Here is a 24,250-nt window from a genome sequence, read left to right as displayed (position 1 = left end):
ATAAAATGTCAGTGTAACAGTTTCAAAAGATAATGCACTACACATTACATTTCTTTATTATTTTTTGTTTTTTGTCAGAATTCAGAGTTGTTTCAAACCAGTGTATTCAGATTGCAATGGAAAGTTATTAACAAGTACCCATTGAACATTATCTTTATAAATTCATAGTCAAGCCCTTTTAGACAAAAACAATTTGCCTTTTTTAAAACTTTTCAACAAATTAATAAAACCATCCACATATATAACCAACAGCATTGTCGCCACAAAAGAAGTGATTTTAAAGACTGAAACACTTGGGTCTGTGGCACAGGCTCATCTAAAGTTAAGACCCATGGTTAGATTAGTCTTGTGCCAGATTCATTACAACCTACCACACCCAGCAAGTCTAAATAACCTTTGCATTTCTTATGCAAGATAACATTATTCACACTGTAAAATGATGCTGATATCCCTCAACAATAATACATGAGATTGAGTGCACTATTCCACAAGACATAAATATGAAATTGTTTTCTGAAACACACTGATATCTTTTCTCTGGAGACACTTGATTATCACTGATACATAATTAGTATTTGTCAAACACAAATTAAGAAGTAAAGGGAAAACACTCCCTTTCCATGTCTAGAGCTGACAAGAAATCATATTTGAACAAAATACTGATTTCTTTAATACAAAAGTTCTTATTACAACTTCTTTCCTTGATTGCATTATCTATTCAAAACAAATAAGATGGACACTTCTAAACAAATGGAAAACATGTGACACCACTATCAATGGTTTACTTATTTTCCTCTAATACAATGTCCACTGGAGTTGAGAACAAACAGCTAGAGCATTAAAGTGACACTAAAAATCCATTGCCCTCATACTATGGAAACGTTTACACTTGTCTGCACTGACAAATCTTTATTCATCTTGATTTATAGGAAATCTACCCATCATTAGAAGTATAATTCAAGTAGTTCATGCAGCCCCATCAACATTCTCCACACCTTTGACTATGGCTTAATTTCTTATATCAAATTTATTTTCTTTTTTAGAGTTAAATTAAAACAAAGCTTCTAAAAAAAGGTACTGTGAGATTGGGCCGACATGGAAAATACTTCTGAATCCTATTATAAGTCTACTTTGATTAAAATGTGGACCAATTTTGCCACTCAGTTTGAAAGAGTTTGAAACCTCGCTAGCCTATAGTCCAGTTTTTGCTAAAAAAAATACACAAAAAGTGGTGTGGAACTGCAGGTGACTCAAACAATTAGTTAAACTCAAGAAAAAGGAAAAAAAATTACAAAAAAAAAAAAAAGAAGGAATCCCAAGCACCTTCCCCATTTATTTCCTACAACAAAAAAAAGTCAGGGCCAAGTCATAAAAAAAAAAATCATAATCTTATATATGAATGCACTTTTTGTATCGCCCAACCATACGGCACCAAGATCTGATCCCACATCACTTCAAGTGTCAATCAACTGCAGCCTGCTGATCTGATTGGAGGCCTTAGTGAAGGTTTGGTGACGGTTGCAGAGAACAGCAAGGCAGATGGGCAGAATACAGTATCCTACAGTCTTGGGGTCCGCCCTGGTGCAGGAGTATAGAAAGAGAAACACCTGGAGGTAGGGAATGAGGAAAATGGTGGCCCACACCCAGAAGGGCAGGAGGAGAAGTCTCGTTTTCAGAGTCACTGTCCATGAGGTTGAAGAAGGGGAAGAGGAAGAAGCATCTCCTGACCATTTTGTCTCCGCTCCAGATGCCTTTTCTACTTGTGCCAGTGCAAGTCGGTTGTACGTTTGGCTGATCTCAAATATGTAGTACACTGCAGCGACACTGGCCAACAAGTACAGTCCGACACCTATCCACCCCATCCGCTGGCGGAAATTCATCATTCTCCATGCTCTTCTCTGGAAAAACAGAGAGAATTCATTCAGTGCAGCCGCTGACAAGAAAGCAAACACTTACATGGGTATGAAACCATGTGATCAATGGTGTGATAAGTTTGAGGAAATAAAAATGAAAGCAGCTCAAAACTTAAAAATGTAAACCATCATTACAAATTAATAAATAAATATTAAATATTTTAATTCATTTTTATATGCATTTCAAAACATTTTCCAAAACTGTTAGGCTAGCTTGTGTACGAAACACATTACTAATCTTATTATTAAATATAATATCGAGAAAGAAAAAAAAAACCTTTAAGTCTTTCAAACACAAGAAAGCTCACACACCATCTGGAGATTTCTCAAAGCTGTAAACTAGCACTGTTGTGTCATTATATAGCAATACGCCCCCATTATATCGACTAAGCACATGATTTCGACTGAGTGATACTTACTGTGATCACACGATCAATCCATGTTGTGCGGTTTTCGGAGCAATATGTTTCTCAAGCCAAAAACACACAACGCTGTCACAGGGTTGTTGTCATAGGACTCACTTCCTGGAATTTCACATCCGGGAAGTTCCCGTGAATCTTCGGCGACTTTATTATTAACCTAGCAAAGGACTCTACTGCCCCCCAGAGGCTCTCTGTAATATATGCAATGCAATGATTTTTTTGTGTTCATGTCAACTGGCAGAACTGGTATAATCTGAATAGGCAGGTCATCCTGTTTGATTTTCACATGAAACATCCACAACAACTTCTTTATCTACACGTTGACCTTCTACAGGAACCACAAAGACTGCACAAATGTAACTTTAGCTATATTTACTACATTTGAGACTTACGAGCTATTTATGTTTTTAGAATTGTTAGCCTATATTAGTGGTAAATGGGGATAGCAGAACAATTATTTTGAACATAAGAAATGTAAATTAAACACAGAATAATCAGTTTTAGGCCGTAAATACAGAATTATGGCGGTGGGGTCTGGTCTTGTGCCTAATAAATTTTTTTTCATAATTTTCAGTAGCGATAAAAGGTAGAATACACGTCTGTAAAAAACACGTTTTACCAAATAAACAGGCGGAAACGGTTGCTAGAAGCAGGAAATCATAGCAATGTGACGGAGTGGGACAAATATACATTATATCACAAAAATATAGTGTTTTGTTTACAAATATTTTAGATAATTGACAGTCTAACGTTACCTCGTCGAAAATTACCAATAGAAATTACTTTAAAAAACTCCATACCCCTGCTCTGTTAAAATTCAGGGTTACAACACTCTACCACTCTAACCAGCCGCGGCTGGTTTCCTTCTCACTTCTTATTTTAAGAGATTTGAACTTTGGTACAACCAAATACAAATGAATGAATCCTGGAGCAGTTGTCTCACAAAAACCATGCAAGTTTTACCATAAGCCCGCCTCTGGAAGAGGCCGAGGGTGTGTCTGAGCAAGCAAGTTTCGTTGCTGCCCAAATGGCCAATCAACATTACATCTCTAATCGACGGCATTGCCAAGTAATGGACAGACCATTTGGATATATAAGGTTTCCACATGTGAAGTTAGACAAGGGACACACACGCAGGTTTCATACTGTGATGTGTCATGATGTGTTTGTTATGTCGATACGTGTTGCTGTCATATAAATAATGTGACGAAGTTGTCATAAAATTGAACTACTATTTAGAGAGAGGGACACGCATTCTGGAGGACACTAGCAATACTGGATGGGCTATTGACAGCAGTGTAATCCTGTGACTTCTCGAAAGGAGCGAAACTCGTAACTGATCAGAGCGCATTGATTCAGCACATTGATTCTGTCAGGTAGGTTCAAATTTTATGTATTTTTGACCTGAACCACCAAACTCTTCTTGCTTTTCGTTTAGTCACGATACCTAAACAGCTGCTGGTCGATTTCTTTATTAAAACACTTAAAACAATTGGACTGACATCTCTCTCTCTCCAGAGATGCAGACGTTCGTGAAAGGAAAGAGAGTTGGATACTGGCTCAGCGAGAAGAAGATTAAAAAACTCAGTTTCCAGACCTTCGTGGATTTGTGCAGGTGCGTAAAAGCGCATCTCAGCGCGAGCCAAGACCTGGGAATGATCAGTCTGTCCAAAATACCTATAGCAAGCTGTTTAAATATCGAACTATGTACCTACTAGATTTATAACTACCTATTTACAGAGCGGTAAGTTATGTAGATGTGACGAGTAGGCTTTTTCAATTTCACTAGTTCATTTAGATGGTATTAGCCACTATTCACTTCGGACTAATGTGTGTTCCATTTGTTTACTGGTACATATTTACGTTTAACTATTCACGAGGTGTGTGTAGCTATTTCCTTATGAGATACCATCTATTTCAAGTGTGACTGAAAACGTTTCTTATCTCGCTAGTGTTTTTTACTTGTCATATTTCAAATACAGTTCTTGCTAGTAAGATTAAAATGGTACTAGTAACCGTTTAAATACGTGTAGCCTATATTAAATAGCTACTAGCACCTGTTTAATTGTTGCTAGGTAAACTGGAATACATTTGAAATGCTTACTAGTTGAAATTAGTAGTTTAAATCTGAATCTCTTGTTTTTTAAACACAAAAAGTTGGTTATTTAATGGTTATTTGACACAATTTAAATGACTAATAGCAAAGAAATAAGAACTAGTTGGTAGTGATTGAAAAAGAGTCACTATTTGGGTTTCTTAATGCATTTTTTTTTTTTTTAAATAAGTGTAATTTAAAATATATACTAGTTATTTTTAAGTAATAAATGTTAAACTGCTTGCTATTTAATATTAGCAAAATAAGATTTTTACAGCTATCTGGAGAAGTGTCAAAACATGCATGTAGAGTTTATATTTACTACTTACAAATTCAGTTATAGAGAATTGAAACAAGTGGGACTAATAGAAATAGTGTTATAGGATATAGGGAACATGATTCATCACACCTCCTCATGGCCTCTTGCCTCATCTTTCGTACAACAGTACAACTGTATCCAGTAAATGTAGTAAAAACTCATTACATAATTCTTCACTATTTCTCACTGTCATCTCTGTTCTGGTTTTTACTTCTCTGAACAATCTTCTCTGAAAAATATAAATGTAACTCTCTTCCCAGCAACCCTCTGCCCCTCACCCCAATAAACCATGACTCTAATGGAAGTCAGTATGGATTTGAAATGTATCTACACTCTCACTGCATCCATCATATGATATTTTCAAACATAAATCTACCTGTCATTTGCTATTCAAGGGAGTCCCTACTCCCTGCTGAAATTTGTGAAATTGCTTATAAAAAAGCTCGAACTTATCACACTGTCCTGGGATTCTTATAATTAGATGGCTATAAAACTCTCTTGGAATTCTTGGTCATAAAAAGACAAAAGCCTGTACAAAGTTCACCGGTTACCTGGATAAGCACCAGGCAGTCGAGTAGTCTTCAATTGCACAGGCTTTCGAAGTAACATTGCTTGCATATCTGTTTAGACTCCCTGCATTCCTAGGAGTCTGCAGCAAGATTGTGCCTGTTACTTAACTGATTCAAAGCTAAATCATGTGTTACCCAGGTTGTTCAATTCTGCACTGCATTGTCATCAATATGGCTTTAAAGCCATAAATGTTCTGTTTGCTGAGGGAGGACATGCCTTAGATGCGTATCAATGTGGATGATGTATCGTGCGTAGGCTATGTGACATTTGTGAGCGAATGTTGCGTGTTTTTGAGTTAATGTAATGTGATCTACTTTCTTTCATGAGCATGTTTTCAGCCTACAGATAACCGGTTTGCAATGGGATTTTGCTAAGCTTGTGCAACATGTTCAGTGATTTGTTATTCTTTCTGACTGGCGTTTTTGTCTTGAGACTTTTGTTGAAAGACTAAGATGTTTTCACTTTGTTCTGAGGATTTAGAAACAAGCTACTGACTCGGCACTGCTGATAAACTGCCTCACAGTGCGTCATTCACGTCGACAGGTTTGTCAGCTGTTAAAAACAGTGTGCATTTATAGTTATTTTCAGCGTCTTTTAAACTTGATGACCTGAAGCTGCCCAATTCATGAATTTTCAAAAATACAAATACTCTCAAAACACAAGAACTGATCAATAAGACACATTGTTCATTATATGCATCATCTGGAAATGGAGAGGAATGATACTTAATTTCAAGCATGTGTGTGCATTTGTTTGTATCATGATTTTATTGAGGTTTTTTAATTTATTTTTTTTATTTTTTTTTTGGAGAGGGAACCTATTTGTGTGAGAGACAGCAGTTTAAAGCTAAAGAGGGGCTGCTTTTGGGTTACCAAGTAACAGGACTTTGTCTTGTTGAGTGTCATCTTTCTAATAATTTGTCTCATTGTGAAGTTCTCATTATTCCAAATTCAAGTCAACAATGCTCTAACTGCATGTTGCATGGAATCGATATAAAATATTCATAGTTTGTCTTTTCCTTTTTGCTTTCCAGGAAACAAGGCATAGAGATGATCCAGGTAAGACACCCATTTTTCTTTCTTTTATATGGCATTTCTATGACAAAAAGCCTGTCCATCAATGTGAGGTTGGTGCCACAATATGATTGTCAGCATCTGCTCTAAACATAACAAACACGCCTTTCATTAAATGAAAATGAAGCTATTATGCCTGGGGACACTTCAATTCAATACATTCTATTGCTGTTAAGTGCATTGCATTACTAGACAAATAGTCACCTTTACATACAGTTGGAATTCTACATTTTGAGGTTTGTATTGCATAATTATAAATGACTTGCTTAACAGTGCTGGCATTGCTTACTGTAATTATTAATGTAATATTATTAATGCTCATACTTTGATTGCATGAACTTTTTTTTGTGTGTGGCTGTTTTACTTATCTTTGCCACTGAATAAATGCCAGTAAAAACAGCTTATAGAGACTTTTTTTTCAACCAGGGCCTAATATAGCCTAACATAACAGAAACATATAAAATTGCATGGAAATTGCACTGATTAGCCTTTTCTTGGCAAATGCAGTTTGTAGCAGGCCAATCAGTGAAAGCTCAAGCATTGCCTTAGATTATACTGTATGTTATTTTTCAGCTTATCAAGTAATTCTATAAGGACATGCTGAGGACATTAGTACAGAGTACACAGGGCTCTTTAGAGGGATAGTTCAACCAAAAATAAAAATTATCCCATGTTTTACTCACTCTCAAGTCATCCTAGGTGTATATGACTATCTTTTTTCAGACGAAAACAACTGGAGATATATTTTTTGAAATATCCTAACTCTTGATAGCTTTATTATGGTAGTGAATGGGGGGCAAGATTTTGAACCCCCACCCCCCCAAACAAAATGCATCCATCCATCTTAAAAAATAATCCATACGGCTCCAAGGGTTTAATAAAGTCCTTCTGCAATGAAGCAATGGGTTTTTAAAACTTTATACACTAAAATAACTAACTTCCGGCAGACAACCGTACACATACTGCGCAAGTCGACTTGCGCCACATGAGTAAGCGCTGACGTGATGTATGATGTAGGAGCAACCTGTGCTTGAAGTGGAAAAAGTGCCAGCACTCCTGATGCTCAGTTCAAAACGCATTCCTGAAGAAGGGAGGGCGTGGCGGGTCTCCATCCATGCAAAATTTAGGAAGTGCTGGAATGCAGTACCGCCAGTTTTCCTTGCATACCGGCACTTTCGACACGCCCTCTTTTCTTCAGGAACGCGTGTACCGGCCCATTTCAAGCACTGGGAGTATCGTAAGCTTAGACACCTCTCATGGTTTAAATAAGGCTGTGCAACAAACTCAAGGCCTTCTTCTCTTTTATCGAAATCCTCATACATTTCTCTTTAACATTTTCTGCTTGGTGACCAGTTTTTTGTTTTGCTCTATCCTCTGCGCTGCCACATTTGTCATTGCATCATGCATCAGGTCACGGTTACTCTTTTGCCGCAAATCAATGAGTACGGCTGTCGCCTAGAAGCTAGTTATTATAGTTAATAAAGTTTTAAATATGGATATTTTTCTTACAAAAACCTTTGATTTATTAACCCTCTGGAGCTGTATTGATTATTTTTATGATGGATGGATGCATTTTCCTTGGCTTAAAAACCCCATTCACTACCATTATAAAGCTTGGAAGAGCCAGGATGTTTTTAAATATATCTCCAATTTTGTTCATCTAAAAGAAGATAGTCATTTACACCTAGGAGGGCTTGAGCAAATCTGTCCTTTTTGATAACAATTGCTCTGTAAATAGATTCACCTGCAATGTGTCCATTTTGTTCTAGTCAGGAACACTTGGCTTTGTCAGGAACAAGAGCATTGTATTTTTGTCTTCTACAGATGTCCTTAGTTTCTTATGCCTACAAAAACAATTAGTACCCCACTTCTAGTGCTAAAGAGAACATGAACTGTTCTTGCACGACTTTTCTCAAGTTAGGCCATCACCATGTTTGCTCAAGGATTGAGATTTAACAGCATTATTGGTATTTGTTGAATGATACTTTTGCATTTCCTTTGCTTCACCTTGGCATTGATAAATCATTAGATGCATGATTCACAGAGATGTAAAAACCATTAGAATGTATAATGTGACAAGTTTAAAACATTATTATGTTTTTGTGTGAGACCACAATGAAAATCTGGGATTTAAAAATCTATTTAAACATTTTCACTAGTGGTCTCAGACTTTTGGACCCTGCTGAATCTAATGCTTTATTTTGGAGTAAATGACTGGCTCTTTGTCGTAATGTTTTTAGCAGACATATGAAGGCAGTATTTGCACATTCCAGTAGGACATGCCCTTGTCAACCATGTTTATATTGCGGTGGCCCTGAGATACGTAAGGGCCTCTTATAACAAACTAAGCTGGTTGAAATGAAAATTAGGTATAAATTTGCTTGCAACCATAGACCTCAAGGTATATCATTAAGTATGTTTATGGACAAACATTGTTCTTTACTGTTTTGTCATGGAAAGTGCATTAGTTATGATAAAGACTCTTGGAACACAGTCAGATTGTTTTGTTTTGGGACTTGTATGTGAAGGCTGGTAGACTAAACCAAGGTCCTTGTTCCTTCATTCTGGTCTTTTACTACAGTCAGACCCTTATCAGTGAAGCTGTCTGGATGACTGAAACACTGAGGGCTTTTCTCCACTCCCAGGATGCATATTAAACATCATTTTGCTATCCAGCATGTAGGGCGTGGATACCAAAGACAGTAAAGAATGGACTTTGACCTGTTTGCTCATCATACAATAGGCTACCCAGCTGCACCCAGTCATAGATTTTATATGGTCTGTAAAGTACTTAACAATCTAACAATCAGTCCATGGGTTAATCACTTTAGACATGGGGAGTGTCATTAATTTGATTAAGATAATGTGATCATTAAATCATTAAGTAACTAAAAGCGATCATGTGGAGACGCCTTAATTTCATCACTTCATGCCATCACTTATTTGAAAATTAATATTTTGAATATCTTGCATGATTTATGGCTTTGGGTGTATTTTCTGTGGGCAAAAAAGGGTAAAAAGTATTTGTTGGTCATCATATTCTGCCTGTTCTACTTTGCTTATTAACCTATTTTATAGGTTCATAGTACATTTATATATAGTTCAGAACTGCAGTTTCAGCATGTCACCATAGAGATAAGATAATTACACTTTCTCAAAAACACTTGTTTCAAAAGTATAATAGCCCAAGGGTCAGGAGAGCCAACATAATTATCCTTATAAACTAATAGTTTTGTAAGATTATGAAACTATCCTTATAAATTGCCATTTTTTGATCATTTTTTATTTTATCAAACATTTGTGGTCAGTATGAGTTTTTTAATGTTTTGAATGAAATCTCTTATGCTCACCATTTATTTGATCAAAAATACATAATATCGAAAAATCTTACCATTTAAAATAACTTTTCTATTTTAATATTTTTTTTTTCAGTGTCAAAGGGTTCTTCAGGAATTATTCTAATAGGCTGATTTGGTTTGTTAAAAAGAACTTCTTTTGTGATATTATAAATGTCTTTACTGTCATTTTTGATCAATGTAACACTTCCTTGCTAAACAAAAGCTGAATTTCTTTTTAAAAAATCTTACAGACCCCAAACCTTTGAATGGCAGTGACTAAATTATTTTTGTATTGTCGGGACCCTCGTAATTGATTAAACCACCCAGTAATCAATTTTGAAAATGCCAAGAATATGACATAGAAGGATGTTTTGTTTGCCGTAACCTCCTTGGTTTACACTTAACTTGGTGTAATGTTGGCATGCCCCTCACTGTTTAACAGAAGTTAACAGCAAGTTATATATTTAGTTCTGTTTTCAGGAAGAAGATGTCTGTTAGATGGAGAGTGGAAATAGAACAATGATAATCTAGCAAAGCAAATAAAGCCTCAATATTTCCAGAAAGCAATATAGCACTTTGCCTGTTTAAAAAGCTACTTTAAATGACTAAAACACTAAGACAACATTAATGTGATGTAGCGCATGGCTGTCTCATGTTTTATATCAGATGATGTGTTTATCAGCTGAGTATCCTCTACAAAAAGGAAGTAGAAGGGTCTTCTCTCTGAATTCTCATGGTGTCTTTGTGGAATCTATGTGTCACTTTCTGTGTGTCATCTTCTTCATACTTTGTCTCTGTTTTCGCAAATTGTTTGTCACACATAAGCGCTGGCTATTACAATGTTTCCAGGCATTGTCATCTGAAACAGAGCCATTTAGGGAATAAGCTAATAAGCCTCTTAGGATTACCACTTTCTCTTTTTCTGGTGGGCCATGCAGCACAAAGTCCTTTATTTGGTGCTGCCTGGTCTAAGTATTTTAAATAAAAGTGCACTTAGGGATGCCCACATCCCCTTTTAACTGCCTAGGTCATGTACAAATGCCTCTGATGTTTGATGAGAACCGTTGTGGTCTGATCCGACATAAATATTTTCTCATCCCCAAAGGTTAAACCCAAAGGGGACCACATGTTCTTTGTGGCCCAAGCAGCCATTCTCCATGTTGACGACATGTAAAGCATTCATAATACATTGTGCTGTCTGTCACACTGGATAGTAGATCGTTTCTGTACTATTACCATCATATTTATGAATCTGAATTACTGTGAATTTAGCTTTCTCATGTCAGTCAGAGTTTGGTAAATGAACACAGGCTGAGAAAACAAAGCCACTTTCCCCTTTCCCTTTTCCTCGTTGTGATGTGTTTATCTGAGAGCCCCAACCATGTATCTATAGGGGTTGAGTCTAATAAACAGAAAATAATCCACAATCTGGTTTAGCTGTCAATTATGCATTGGATTTGACTGACATGTTATTCTGTATCTATTTGCTCCATATGTGAACTCTAGAATTAACTTTGTTTTCAGAGTTTAGCAGTACAGATCACACCTCGCAATTAGCATCACGTCATAAACGTCTGTTCTTCAAACGTCCCTCTTGAGCAAACTGAATTTTGTGGAAAAACTGGAATTTTAAAATGTAGGCATGATGTTTATTTTGTCAACCTGTTCAATGGAATTTGCTAATACATCTCCCAGATGGTTATTGCTGAAAAATGGATGTTTACTGAGCTCTTGGCCTTGTTCTCCCGGTCTAGCTGGATCTGAGCCAGCCAATAGAGAAGCAGGGTCCATTTGATGTCATCATCCACAAGCTGACTGATCACATTGTTGATGCTGACCAGAATGTCACAGAGTCTATGCTACTTGTTCAGGGTGTTCAGGTAACTAAGCAAATCAACTGAAGTATGCCATAAACTTGTATATATATATATCATTGAATTTCATTTGAATTTTCCATGTCTTTTTCCAGGACTACATAGATGCTCACCCTGAAACAGTGATTCTGGACCCTCTTCCGGCCATTCGTACCCTGCTGGACCGCTGCAAGTCATACAAGCTAATCCATAAACTTGAAGACTGCATGCAAGGTCTGTCTACAGCACAGATACACAAAAATACTTGTATGTGATGAAATAAGGCAAAGTACAGCTGTGCTAAATACAGTTATTAATAATGGCCAACCTATTTATAGTGGTATCCCCTAAACAAATTGTGGTTTGTCACTTTACATGTCAATTAGACATGCTCTTTTCATTTAAGTGGGCTGAAATAAGCTGTAAATGGACTAGACCATTGACAACATTTCCACTAATTCTAAATGTTGTAAAGGGATCTATAAACCAGGCCTTTAGATCCTCCTTTGTTCTTCAGGGGTGAACTATCACGAGGAGGGCAGGTTTTTGCCTTTGCGCAGGGGAAGTGTGAGGCTTATGGAGGGCTTATGTCCCAAAGCTGCTGAGTCGTTCATTCTTTGTGCTGCTTGTGCGCCGCATTCACTGGCCACAGAAAGAACAGGAGGCCCGCCGGCTCACTACAAGCCAACAGAATCACCAGCTGTGAGAATGGCGTAGTGCCTAAGGAATTCCATCACAATCTGCACTCTTATTCAAAATATTCAGCCTAAACATTTCCACACATATTTGATCAAAAATACAAGAAAATGGCAATATTATGAAATATTATTACATAAATGGTAACTGTCAACTTAAATGTTTTCTATTTTAATATATTTTAAAATTTAATTTATTCCTATGATGGCAAAGCTCAATTTTGTGAGCATTTTTTCAGGATTCTTTGAAGCTAAAAACAGTATTTATGTGAATAGAATCTAAATGTCTTTTCTTCTGTCACTTTTGATCAATTTAATGCATCTTCTTTACTAAATAAAAGCATTCATTAAAGGCACAATAAAGTACAATTTTAAAAAAAGTACAGTTTTAAAATATCACACTATCCTATATCCTATCACATTATCCCAAATGTTCAGAAGAATGTTTAAATCCAGAGAAATAAGCAATTTTAACTAGGACGTGGACCATGTCCGTGCGTCGCCTATCAGTGACATCATACCCGCGTTACTCTTAGTTTCCGGTTATATTTTGTAGAAACCTTGGAAACACCAAATACGCTTTAATATATTATGAGTTTTATTAGACAGAACTGCTGTTTGGATAAATGAATCGACAGAAAACGAATCATGTTATATAGCTCAGCACAGTAAGTCTTATTGTTTAAATCTTGTTTTCTTGATTTACAGCGAGTACCATGTTTTACCATATTGATATTGTAATATTGATCTAGCTTACTGCTAGCTTACAACAGTTGTCTCAAAGTAGCCACCGAGCGAACACAGAGTAGCACTATAACAACTTTCAACACACATATGTAACTAATATGATAAAACAGCTCTGCTTTACCCCACATACACTTGACCGGAAGAAGCAGAAGCAGCGACTGTGGTATAAAAAAAGTTATGCTGCTCACGTGTGTTGTGCTCTCATTAGCAATCGCTCCAGCGATTCATGCTTCATGAATGATCCTGCTTCATACAACACGAACATTAATAATCTCATCTATGAACACGAGTCCCATCCTGATTCTTTTCCACTGGCTGTAGACTTGAAGACAACTCATCCCAGGATTCTGCAAAATCAAGGCATCAAGTATGCCTTGGTTTTGAATAAGCGACCTTTAGTGGCGAAAATATACATATTGTGCCGTATTGTGTAAAAAAAAAAAAAAAACAGTTACTGACCCCAAACTTTTGAATGGTAATGTACAATGGAGTTTTAATTTGCATTCTTTTAGAATTTAGTACAGCGTTTTGATTACAAATTATAAAATCAGGATCCCATTTTGAGTCAAACAGTTAATTAAATAAATTAAAATTACCATGAATTATAGAATATCTTCTTCGGTTTGTCCCTCTTTTGCTTTAATGACAGCCACACTCGAGCTGCATAAACTCCACAAGTTTGAGAAAACCTGAAAATTATAATTGAATGGCTTTCATAATTGTTCAAGGGGAAATCTCTTGTATTCAGATCAGAGAATCCGATGTTGTCCAATCAAAACCATATCATTAATGTTCTCCCAAGAGACGTATGGGTACAGGAGAGTCAGCTGAATGTTAAGTGTGAAGTTAACCATCCTCCTTGGTGCTTCCGTTGTCTCTAAGAAAGAGACGACTCTGTTTAGGGCACAAAGGGAGTGACTATTTTATCGGGCTCATTCACCAGGCAACCGCCTCTATGGCTATTAGCTTATGAAACAACACTGCAAGGGATTCTGGGAAAAGAAAGATAACAGCTCATATACCCTGTGTGTTACGCAAGATCCTTTTTTAAATAGCTCAATTGCCCAATACATGCATGTTTGGCTCTATCAGCAATTGCCATCAATGACTGATTTTGTTAAATGAGACACATTTTTCCATGAGCTAATCAACCGTGAGTCCATATGATTTGATGACAACAAGCTGTCATGGAAATGTTTGAATGTAAAACAAGTACTGCATTACATGACATAAATTTATGTTCTTACTCATGGGATTTGCAGTAAAGCTCAACACTATATTTGGACGAGTTAATCTTGAGTCAGTTAACTTGGTTGTGTAAATTGGTGCTCATCATGTGACTTCATAATGAATCATAATCAACTCATATCCCCAAAAATGAATATCCATATCCACAATTTAGTTTATCCTATACATAATTGTCACACATCGCGTTGCTTTGTTCGGCGTTTGTGGCTGCTTTAAAGGTTACTGCTTGTTTGATCAAATGGATTCATGTTCCTTGTCTAATGTGAAATGCGATGCTTTAAATCGCTGAGCTGCGTGGAGCCACTCAACTTAGAAAAAGATTGTTTTTGAGGGGCTATAAATAGACTGTGCTTTCGCTCTTAGAAAAAAAGAAGCTGTTTATAAGATTTTATTGATGGTTGAAGATCAAAAGCAGGCTGAAAATTCACAGATACCTCAACGGTTTAGTTTTAAATGTTTCCATGGATCCAGTAGTAATATTATCCTGTAGAAAGTGTAGTCATCACTTAAAATGTGTGCAGGCCACACATCGTTAAGATCCCCATCCAAGCTCACTGTCTACAAGGAGTTATGCTCAGGGTGTGCTGGTTAATCTTGTCAAGATGTTATCGTCTGGCCTGTTAGAGAGAGCAGGTGAGATGAAATCAAAACAACTGGGGGTTTAATACACCACCTTGACCTTTACAAACAAAATCAGAAGTTGACCAAACATGTTTTGGCCCATAAAGAAGATGTTTGTCAGAGCTTTCTTGACATTGCCGTAGAGTTTCTGTGTTTAAATCTTAATTTATTTCTTAAATATCTCTTAATACGATTGCTAATAATCATTTTCAGAAAAGTGTTTAAATATACAGTGCTTAACAAATGTATTAGACTACCTGTCATAATAAAGAGAAAACACAAATATTTTAGGAATCTGTCAAAAACTTGTTTAAAACTAAAGATTTTATTTTCATGTATGAGGCAAATAACAAACTGAAACAACTAAATATTCTTTACACACAAAATAACCAAAACATATATTTTATTTTTTATTTTGTATGGCCTCCTTCGACCTTGATAAGAGCTTGCATTCTTGCTGGCATTGTTTTTATGTACTTTTCCACAGTCTCTGTTGTTATTAACTTCCAAATACTTTCTAGTTTACTTTCTATTATTCAACTTTTGTGCAATCTGTCTTTGAATCCATTAAATCACAATATAATTATATTTTAGCATTAGAAACACTACTGGGACTAAAGAGATTACATTCTGGTGTGGATTAACCATTACAACATTTATTATTTATCTTTGTTAAAATTTCAACATTTACTACTACATTAATAAAATCAAGAGTTGTATTTGTTAACATTAGTTAATGCACTGTGAAGTAACATGAATAAACAATAAACTGCTGTATTTTTATTAACTAGCATTAACAAAGATTAACGAAAACAGTAACAAATGTATTGCTCATGGTTAGTTAGTATACATTGACTAATGTTAACAAATGGACCTTATTGTAAAGTGTTACTGTTTTTGGAGAGTCGCACCATGTGACATTTTATAACCTGAACCATCCTTGCCTTGACAAACTATCTGATATTGTTAACTTTGGTTTTTCCTAAAGACGTTTTTCAAATATTAAGCTGCGAAGTTTGTTATATACACTACCGTTCAAAAGTTCGGGGTCAGTAAGATTTTTTAATGTTTTAAAAGAAGTATCTTCTGCTCACCAAGCCTGCATTTATTTGATTAAAAATACAAACAAAAACAGTAATATTGTGAAATATTATTCCAATTTAAAACAGCTGTTTTCTATGTCAGTATACAGTAAAGTATAATTTATTCCTGTGATTGTAAAGCTGAATTTTCAGCATCATTACGCCCAGTCTTCAGTGTCACATGATCCTTCAAAAATCATTCTAATATGATGATTTGATGCTCAAGAAACACTTATGATTATTATCAATGTTGAAAACAGTTATTTACATTTTTATTTCATGATGCTATGATGAATAGAAAGTTCAAAAGAACAGCATTTGTCTGAAATCTAAACCTTTTGTAACATTAAACACTACTGTTCAAAAGTTTGGGGTCAGTAAGAATTTTAATTTTATTTTTGGGGGATAGAAATAAAATGAATCAATACTTTTATTCATCAAGGATGAGTTAAACTGATCAAAAGGTACAGTAAGGACAATTATAATGTATAACTGTTTTTAACATTGATAATGCTAATGAATGTTTCTTGAGCATCAAATCATCATATTAGATTGAGTTCTGAAGGATCATGTGACACTGAAGACTAATGATGCTGAAAATTCAGCTTTGATCACAGGAATAAATTACACTTTACTGTATATTGACATAGAAAACAGCTGTTTTAAATTGGAATAATATTTCACAATATTATTGTTTTTGTTTGTATTTTTAATCAAATAAATGCAGGCTTGGTGAGCAGAAGATACTTCTTTTAAAACATTAAAAAATCTTACTGACCCCTTACTCTGCCCCCCCTTATATACAGCTATGGAAAAAATTAAGAGACCACTTCAAGTTCAGAAATCAATGTTAAGTGGTCTCTTAATGTTTTCCATAGCTGTATATATATATAAGAACTGAAAAGCATGGTCATCACAGAAGATGTGTATTAAGTCACTGTATGTATGAACTGCTTTTTTAATGTGTGTTTTCTGTAGATGACAGAATCTGCTCACCTCCATTCATGGTTCTCAAGAGTGAATGTGGCACTGAGACTCTGGAGCAACTCCACAAACATGGAATCACATTTCCTTTCAGTAAGTTTGTCATTTAAAATCAGTAGTAATCTTCATGACAATTTACATACATAGATTTGCACACATGGCTCATCTCATTCAGAACAGGGGTTTCTCTCAACAGTCCATTTGACTTCAAAGGAGCTGATTCTTATGTATTTGCTCATGTATACTGGAGCGACAAACATTTTCACACACACTATTTCTGTTTGATTGCAGTCTGCAAAACCCAGGTAGCTCATGGCATTAACTCCCATGAGGTAAGAAGACACACCCTCCAGACTTTACTCTCCTGTAACCTGCACTATTTTTCATATCTCTAACGTAATAATCTACAGATAAGTATCTATTACATAAAGGGTGCTTCCCTATATTAGTTAATCATTTCTAATGTTGAATGGTATCTTGGGCTTGAATATCACACCTTTTTATGCAGGATTTATAATTTAGTAAAGCCTATTTTTGTAATATATTTTTTAAAAACATATTTTCTTTGCCATTTCGACAGCCACTTCCACCTCATAAAATACTGGTATAAATATTATAATTTAACTTTATTTGGAGTATTGCACAATGCACATTTCTTAATACTAAAGGGTTAGTTCACCCAAAAATGAAAATTGTGTCATTAATTACTCACCCTCATGTCATTCCAAACCCATAAGACTTTCATTCGCATATGACTCGTCCATAAACAGCAATACAATCAACACTTTCAAGGTCCGGAAAGGTACTAAAGACATCGCTAAACCAGTCAGCATGACTGCAGTGGTTATACTTTGTTTATGAAGTGACGAAAATACTTTTTGTGTGCAAAAACAAAACAAAATCTTCTTCTGTGTCATTCTCATATGTTGTTTGTGTCCAGCGCTTCCAGGTTCTACATCAGAACGACGACTTATTATTGGCCGGCTCCTGCATCAGCATCATACGCATGTGTCATGCTGCTCGTGTGTGCAGCTTTGGCCAATACTGAGCCGGCATTCGGATGTAAACACGGAAGCCTTCACTGTGCTTGCTGCGGCAACTGCGCAAGGATAGAGAGGAGGAAGAGAAGAGATTGTTGAATAAAGTCTTTATTTTTGTTTTATTTTTGCGCAAGTATTCTCGTCGCTTCATAAAATTAAGGTTGAACCACTGAAGTCACGTCAACTGTTTTAATGATGTTTTTATTACCTTTCTAGACCTTAAAAGTGTTGATTTATATTGTTGTCTGTAGATGAGTCATATACCTCTCAGATTTCATCAAAAATATCTTAATTTGTGTTCCGAAAATGAACGAAGGTCTTAAAGGTGTGGAACGACATGACGACAGTTTCATTTTTGGGTGAACCTTTAAGCCTAAAATGTTTTAAAATCACTATTAGTAAGGATACTATGATCTCTGTATAATATCAGTCTTTAAATGCAAGATATTTTTAAAGTGTACCTAAAGTATACTTGCAATAGTTCCATTTTAGCACAATCAAATATACTTCAGTATATCTTTAGTTGAACTGCAGCACTACTTTCGGATAACTAAAGTGCATTAAGTTCAAAATGAGTTGTTCCAATTTAGCAGACTTTAAGTATACCAGTTAGAATACCAAAAGTACAGTTGCAGGGTATTTATATTAAGTACATAAATATGTAAATTGTATATTTTGCATAAAATAAAGGTATTTCGAATACATTTTGGTATATTTACTTTTCACTTTAAAAAACAAAACAAAACATCAGTTGTGTATTTTCATGTCTCCCCCTATAAAGAAAGTGTAATCCCAGAGCTCTCATTGCACTGAATCACAAGTAACCCTGCTTTCCTCGTGGATGATTAACAGGGGTGCAGCCTCTGTTGCTATGGTGACCATATCTTTGATTCACTGTGACTAATGTATAGGCAAAGTCTCCGATCATTGGCATTCCTTCAGAATACTGCTTGAAGACACTAGTAACTCTGTTTTACGGTGTTGACAGTGAGGGGTGTACTAGATTAATGTGTCACCACCGACTGCTGAATGACTGTGTGCAAACAGGATAATGGTCATGTGTTTTATGACTGTGAGCACATAGGTTTATTTAGCTAAAGGAGATAAAAGGAACATGCATGGATTGAGGGGGTTTTGATGTGACAGTTTTAGTGTTGTGAAAGTACATCTTTTTTATTTGACTTTCCTCGTTTGCTCTTTTCATTTCAAGATCACAAGAAGAATCCATGTATTGTATCATGTTAATTTATAACCAACCTGCTCTGCAATGTGTTACGTTGTTGGTTTGGTTTCTGCTCTATAGATGGCCATTATATTCAGTGAGGAAGATCTGAAAGACATCAAGCCCCCATGTGTCCTCCAGAGCTTCATCAACCATAATGCAGTGCTGTATAAGGTGTTTGTAGTGGGAGAGGCCTACAGTGTGGTGCAGCGGCCCTCGATTAGGAATTTCCCATCTGGACCCACAGGTCAGTTGAGTCACACCGACATCCCTATGATGGACAATTCAAAGTATTTGATTAATGTAATTTGTTTTGAAGTATTTGACTTGATAAGTGAATCAGAAGGCAAACTCTAAGAATCAAATAGTTTCAATACTTGAAACTTTCATTAGCGTTCAAAATTTTGGGATCAGTAATATTTTTATTCATCAAGGACACATTAAATTGTGTCAAAACAAAAGTGACAGTAAAGAAATTGTTTCTTGAGAAGCAAATCATCATATTAGAATGATTTCTGAAGGATCATGTGACACTGAAGACTGGAGTAATGATGCTGAAATTTCAGCTTTGCCATTACTGGAATAAATCACATTTTGAAAATATGCTATTTAACAATATTACTGTTTTCACTATTTTTTTGTTCAAATACCTTGGTGAGCATAAAAGACTTCTTTCAAAAACAAACTTTTGAAAGGTTGTGTATACAGTTTTATAATAAATTACTTTGTATTCATCAAGGTTCAAGTTCTTTCACATAGAAATTAATACAAATCGGCAAATTGCACTCTGTGTGTGTCACAGATGGGACACAAGTTCACCGGGCGGCATCAAAGCCAATAAAAACACTTTATAGGGTGCCAGGTTAAAGAATTTAGACATCGGGTCTCTTTCGGTTAGTTTTAACCATACACACAGGCATATATGCAAACAAACCTACTTAGTCTGGAACTTTTTATAAGGTTACCTTATGTTTGAAAGCTGTATCAGAAACAAAGTGAGATTGACATTAATGGCACTCGTGAGCAAGCCTGTGTGATGGCGAGGCCTCTCAGCCTGTCTCGACCATTCTGTCAACATATGTTGCTGATGTTTAGACCCTTTCCCGCTCTTACAGAAAAGTGGTTTATTTTGTCTTTGACGTGGTATTCATTAAATAAGCAACTCAAAGCTTTTCTTCTCAAATGTCAGTGTGGTTCGGTGAATCATGCCCCTGATGGACAATCAAATTCACTGTTGCCCAGATTTTGTCATTTTTGTTGCATAAACTTTACATAAAATGAAGGATTTGGGATTTTTCTTCGCTGAATAAATGTAGCTTGAACGGACAAAAAATCAAAAAACAAAATATGTTTACATTATATACACTACTATTTTAGAAGGTTTTATTAAAAGTATAGTTAAAACTGTAGTATTATTGTCATTTTTATTTTAATATATTTTAAAATGTAATTTATTTCAGTGATGGCAAAGCTGAATTTTCAGCAACATTACTCCAGTCTTCAGTGTCACATGATTCTTCAGAAATCATTCTGATATGCTGATTTGATGCTTAAGAAACATTTTTTATTATTATTATTAATGTTGAAAACAGTTGTGATGCATGATATTTTTGTGGAAACCATTATACGTTGTTTTTTTAAGGATTATTTGATGAATATAAATTATGGTCCCACTTTATATTAAGTGGCCTTAACTACTATGTACTTACATTTAAATTAATCATTTAATACAGTGCACTTGTGTACATACATGTTTTTATATTGTACTTATATTTTAAAAATACCTGCATGTATTTACATCTGTAATTAATTTCTGTAATTACATTCATAATTACACTGTTGACCCCTTCCTTACACCTTATCCCACCCTTAAACCTACCCATACCACCAAAGCTTTCCCTAACCTTACCCGTATCCCACCTCAGTAGCAGCAAAAGTGTTTTGCAATTCAGTATGAACACAAGTACATTGTACTTATTTTTTGATGTCAGTACATAGTAGTTAAGGCCACTTAATATAAAGTGGGACAGAAATTATTTTAAACAGAAATCCTGTATAACAGTATAAATGTCTTTACGATATCTTTTGGTCAATTTAATGTGTCCTTGCTGAATAAAAGTATTAATTTCTTTCAAAATATTATAACCCCAAAGTCTTGAACAGTAGTGTAAAAAGGTTTATAGTCTGTATTTCTTTGAAAATTGAATAATGTTTTTTATCCTCTAGACAGGAGAGCAATATCTTTCAACAGCCATCATGTGTCCAAACCAGAGTCCTCGTCTCACCTGACCTTTGTAAGTCAACAAACCTCATATTCATTACTCAAGTAATGCTTTAACCTCTTCAAGTCAAGAAAGATTATGCTTTCCTTCAATTAGACTTTTTCAGACTGTGATGATGCGTTTTAACGTTCATCAGCATCATAAATCTTTTTTTTTTTTCTTTTTTTTTTATGTACAATTATAACATTATACTTTGTATTATATTAGCTTTGCATCAAATTACAAAAAAACTAGTAAACGCTGCTGTGAGGGTGTTTCTAATACAGTGGCTGATGGTCAAATTGACATCATTCTCTATTTTTTGTGTGTGTGTGTTTTTGTGGACACTATTGTGGAGTTTGTCTTTTGCTATTTGAACAAATGGTTGTAGTCTCTTACAACAACACTTAGGTCGCCAGAAACACGAAACCCAGAAGTGTGAAAAAGGCTAATTAAACTTTGATGTAAACATTTGCATGTTACCTGGAAAAACTGAATGAAATCATTCAATTTAGACATTTTATTTTTAATCTAAAAAACAGTACTGTTTAAATTTAAATGAATGTTTCAAATGTTTATATATAACTAAAAAGCACAAATAAAATGTTTTTGCATTTGTTTTGAATAATAACCACCATAAATGTTCTACAAACAGACATTTTATACTTTTTGTGCCTTTTCTGGTCTCCTCTAGAGGGACAACATGGAGGGCCAGTACTGGGCACCCAACAATGATGTCATTCAAAAAATTTCCAGAAGGTTACGACAGGCCCTCGGCATTTCTCTGTTCGGAATTGACATCATCATCAACAACCAGACCGGCCAGCACGCCGTCATCGATATCAACGCGTTCCCAGGTACGTGCAATTCCTCACAATCCTTGAAGTGGGCAATATATATTATCTTTATGCACCAAACACTATTCCCACTTTCAAAAACAGCAATGCAATAACAGACCACATGGTGTCAGTATGGAATAATAAAGAGGCCTTTTATATATATATATATATATATATATATATATATATATATATATATATATATATATATATATATATATATATATATAAACTGTTCACTTTATAAAGGCATTTTATTTTCAGTTTTACATAATTATTCGTTTCCAAAGGTGTGGAACATTCTAGAAGGATGGGAAAAGTAAATTCGAAGTCCTTCATTTAAGAAATCTAATATTATCTGCAGGCACAGCTGTGTCTGTCGGCTTATGGTACATTTAAAAGCCACCTGGCCTTCCCTCTGCTTGTTGCCATGGTGATCTTGTGTATGTAGCAGCGAACAGCACTTTGATATCTCTCAGTGGTACATCCAACGAGTCCCGTGACACCGCAGGAGTAAGACAACAGATGATAACTTCCATTTATTGATCTGCCTCCCCGAGCATTCACAATTCAAAAACTACTGTAATCTGAAACAACCTTCATTTTTCACCCAGGTTACGAGGGAGTGTCTGAGTTTTTCGATGACCTGTTGAGTCATATCACCAGCGTCCTGCAGGGTCAGGCATCTAGCGGCGCAGCATGCGGTCATCTGAGAGTCAATGGGATAGCGCAGAGCCCGTCTGTGGCCTGCGGGATGCACTCTGGCTTGCTGGGAAATGAAAGCAGTTGGTTGATGGACAGCGAGGGGATGAAGAAAGGTCCCCATCAAGGACTGAGTTGCGGTGGTGCTTGCATGGCTCCAAACTTTCATCAGCATGGCAGATCTAGTTTAGCTGCGGAGACGTCTTCACAGTGACATGTAGAGCCAAAGCAATATGAATATTTCATTACTGTTCACAAACCAAATGAACCCTCATCAGAGGGTAGATGTATAGAAAAGTCCTTTGTGCCAAATGTGAATTGTGTTGGAAATGATTAAATGTGTATTGATTGTCTTTTCATTTATTTAATGTTTGAATGGGGCAAACCTGATCTAAGAAATGTATGTGATTTTTTTTTTTTTTTATGAATGTTGCACTGAACATGATTTTTTGAAAAAAGGGCTTTGTGGAGGAACAGAAAATGTTATTCATGTTAATATATTAATGAGATACTTGAAAGGAAAATAGGTGTCATGATTTGGGTGTAAGACATTGCACTATTTAAATAAGTGTCCAGCTGGCTCTAAGGCTTTCTCTGAAGGTAAGATTTTTATAAGACTAATCATTTCACATCTAGAGGGCGGGGAAAATTTGTTCCTTCCACATTGGCAGGTGCTATGAGATTGTATAGGGTTATGCATTGATTGCAAATAGAAAACAAACAAATTTACATACTAGGCATTGAAAATGCTGTTATTGAAATGTTATTTCAAACCTGTATGACTTTCTTTCTTGTGTGGAACACAAAGGAAGACATTTTGTAGAATGTTTCAACTGTTTCGGTTCACACAGTGAAAGTCAATGGGGTTCAAAACAATGAAACTTTCACTGAACAATACTTTCATTGTATGTACAAAAGAAGCAATTTTTTCAATATATCATCTTGATAAATAATGACACAGTGTTCATTATTGGCTGGATTATCCTTTCAAAATCATTGACAAATGTGTTAAATTTGCTATTTTGACAATTGAGTTTGTTTGTTGGTCTGTTTTGTGCCCCATCATATTGTGTTGTTCTTGTACATGATGTATACTTTGTAAATATGTTAATTTTTTTTTTTTTTTTTTGAGACAAAAAAGAGCCTCTGAAATAACACAAAACAATGAAATGGACAATAAAACCAAACTTAAACACTGGGAATTCTTTGATTCATTGTTTGTCTGC

General features: G+C 35.4%; 2 protein-coding genes across 5 annotated transcripts; one reads left to right on the top strand and one right to left on the bottom strand.

The window, feature by feature from the left end:
• Positions 1-33: 33 nt before the first annotated feature.
• Positions 34-2,687, bottom strand: tmem251 (transmembrane protein 251). 3 transcript variants are annotated; one of them, XM_067383011.1, is made up of 2 exons: positions 2,333-2,687; positions 34-1,898 (listed from the first exon to the last, which is right to left on the bottom strand). In XM_067383011.1, exon 2 carries the CDS (start codon positions 1,881-1,883, stop codon positions 1,455-1,457), a length of 429 nt encoding a protein of 142 aa, XP_067239112.1. In that variant the 5' UTR covers positions 1,884-1,898; positions 2,333-2,687; the 3' UTR covers positions 34-1,454. The 3 variants fall into 3 exon arrangements, with proteins under 3 accessions (XP_067239112.1, XP_067239111.1, XP_067239113.1); XM_067383010.1 differs by lacking the exon at positions 2,333-2,687 and adding an exon at positions 2,226-2,322; XM_067383012.1 differs by lacking the exon at positions 2,333-2,687 and adding an exon at positions 2,191-2,246.
• Positions 2,688-3,368: 681 nt separating this feature from the next.
• Positions 3,369-24,153, top strand: itpk1a (inositol-tetrakisphosphate 1-kinase a). 2 transcript variants are annotated; one of them, XM_067383878.1, is made up of 11 exons: positions 3,369-3,711; positions 3,854-3,950; positions 6,353-6,377; positions 11,485-11,610; positions 11,700-11,817; positions 16,955-17,053; positions 17,252-17,292; positions 19,304-19,469; positions 21,449-21,516; positions 22,178-22,340; positions 22,937-24,153. In XM_067383878.1, exons 2-11 carry the CDS (start codon positions 3,856-3,858, stop codon positions 23,236-23,238), a joined length of 1,203 nt encoding a protein of 400 aa, XP_067239979.1. In that variant the 5' UTR covers positions 3,369-3,711; positions 3,854-3,855; the 3' UTR covers positions 23,239-24,153. The 2 variants fall into 2 exon arrangements, with proteins under 2 accessions (XP_067239979.1, XP_067239980.1); XM_067383879.1 differs by lacking the exons at positions 3,369-3,711; positions 3,854-3,950; positions 6,353-6,377 and adding an exon at positions 11,283-11,366.
• The last annotated feature ends 97 nt before the right edge of the window (positions 24,154-24,250 follow it).

This window comes from Chanodichthys erythropterus, chromosome 4, assembly GCF_024489055.1.
Source record: "Chanodichthys erythropterus isolate Z2021 chromosome 4, ASM2448905v1, whole genome shotgun sequence".
NCBI classification, from domain to species: domain Eukaryota; kingdom Metazoa; phylum Chordata; class Actinopteri; order Cypriniformes; family Xenocyprididae; genus Chanodichthys; species Chanodichthys erythropterus.
Note: the sequence above shows the minus strand (reverse complement) of the source record. Positions and strands in the feature narration are given on the sequence as shown.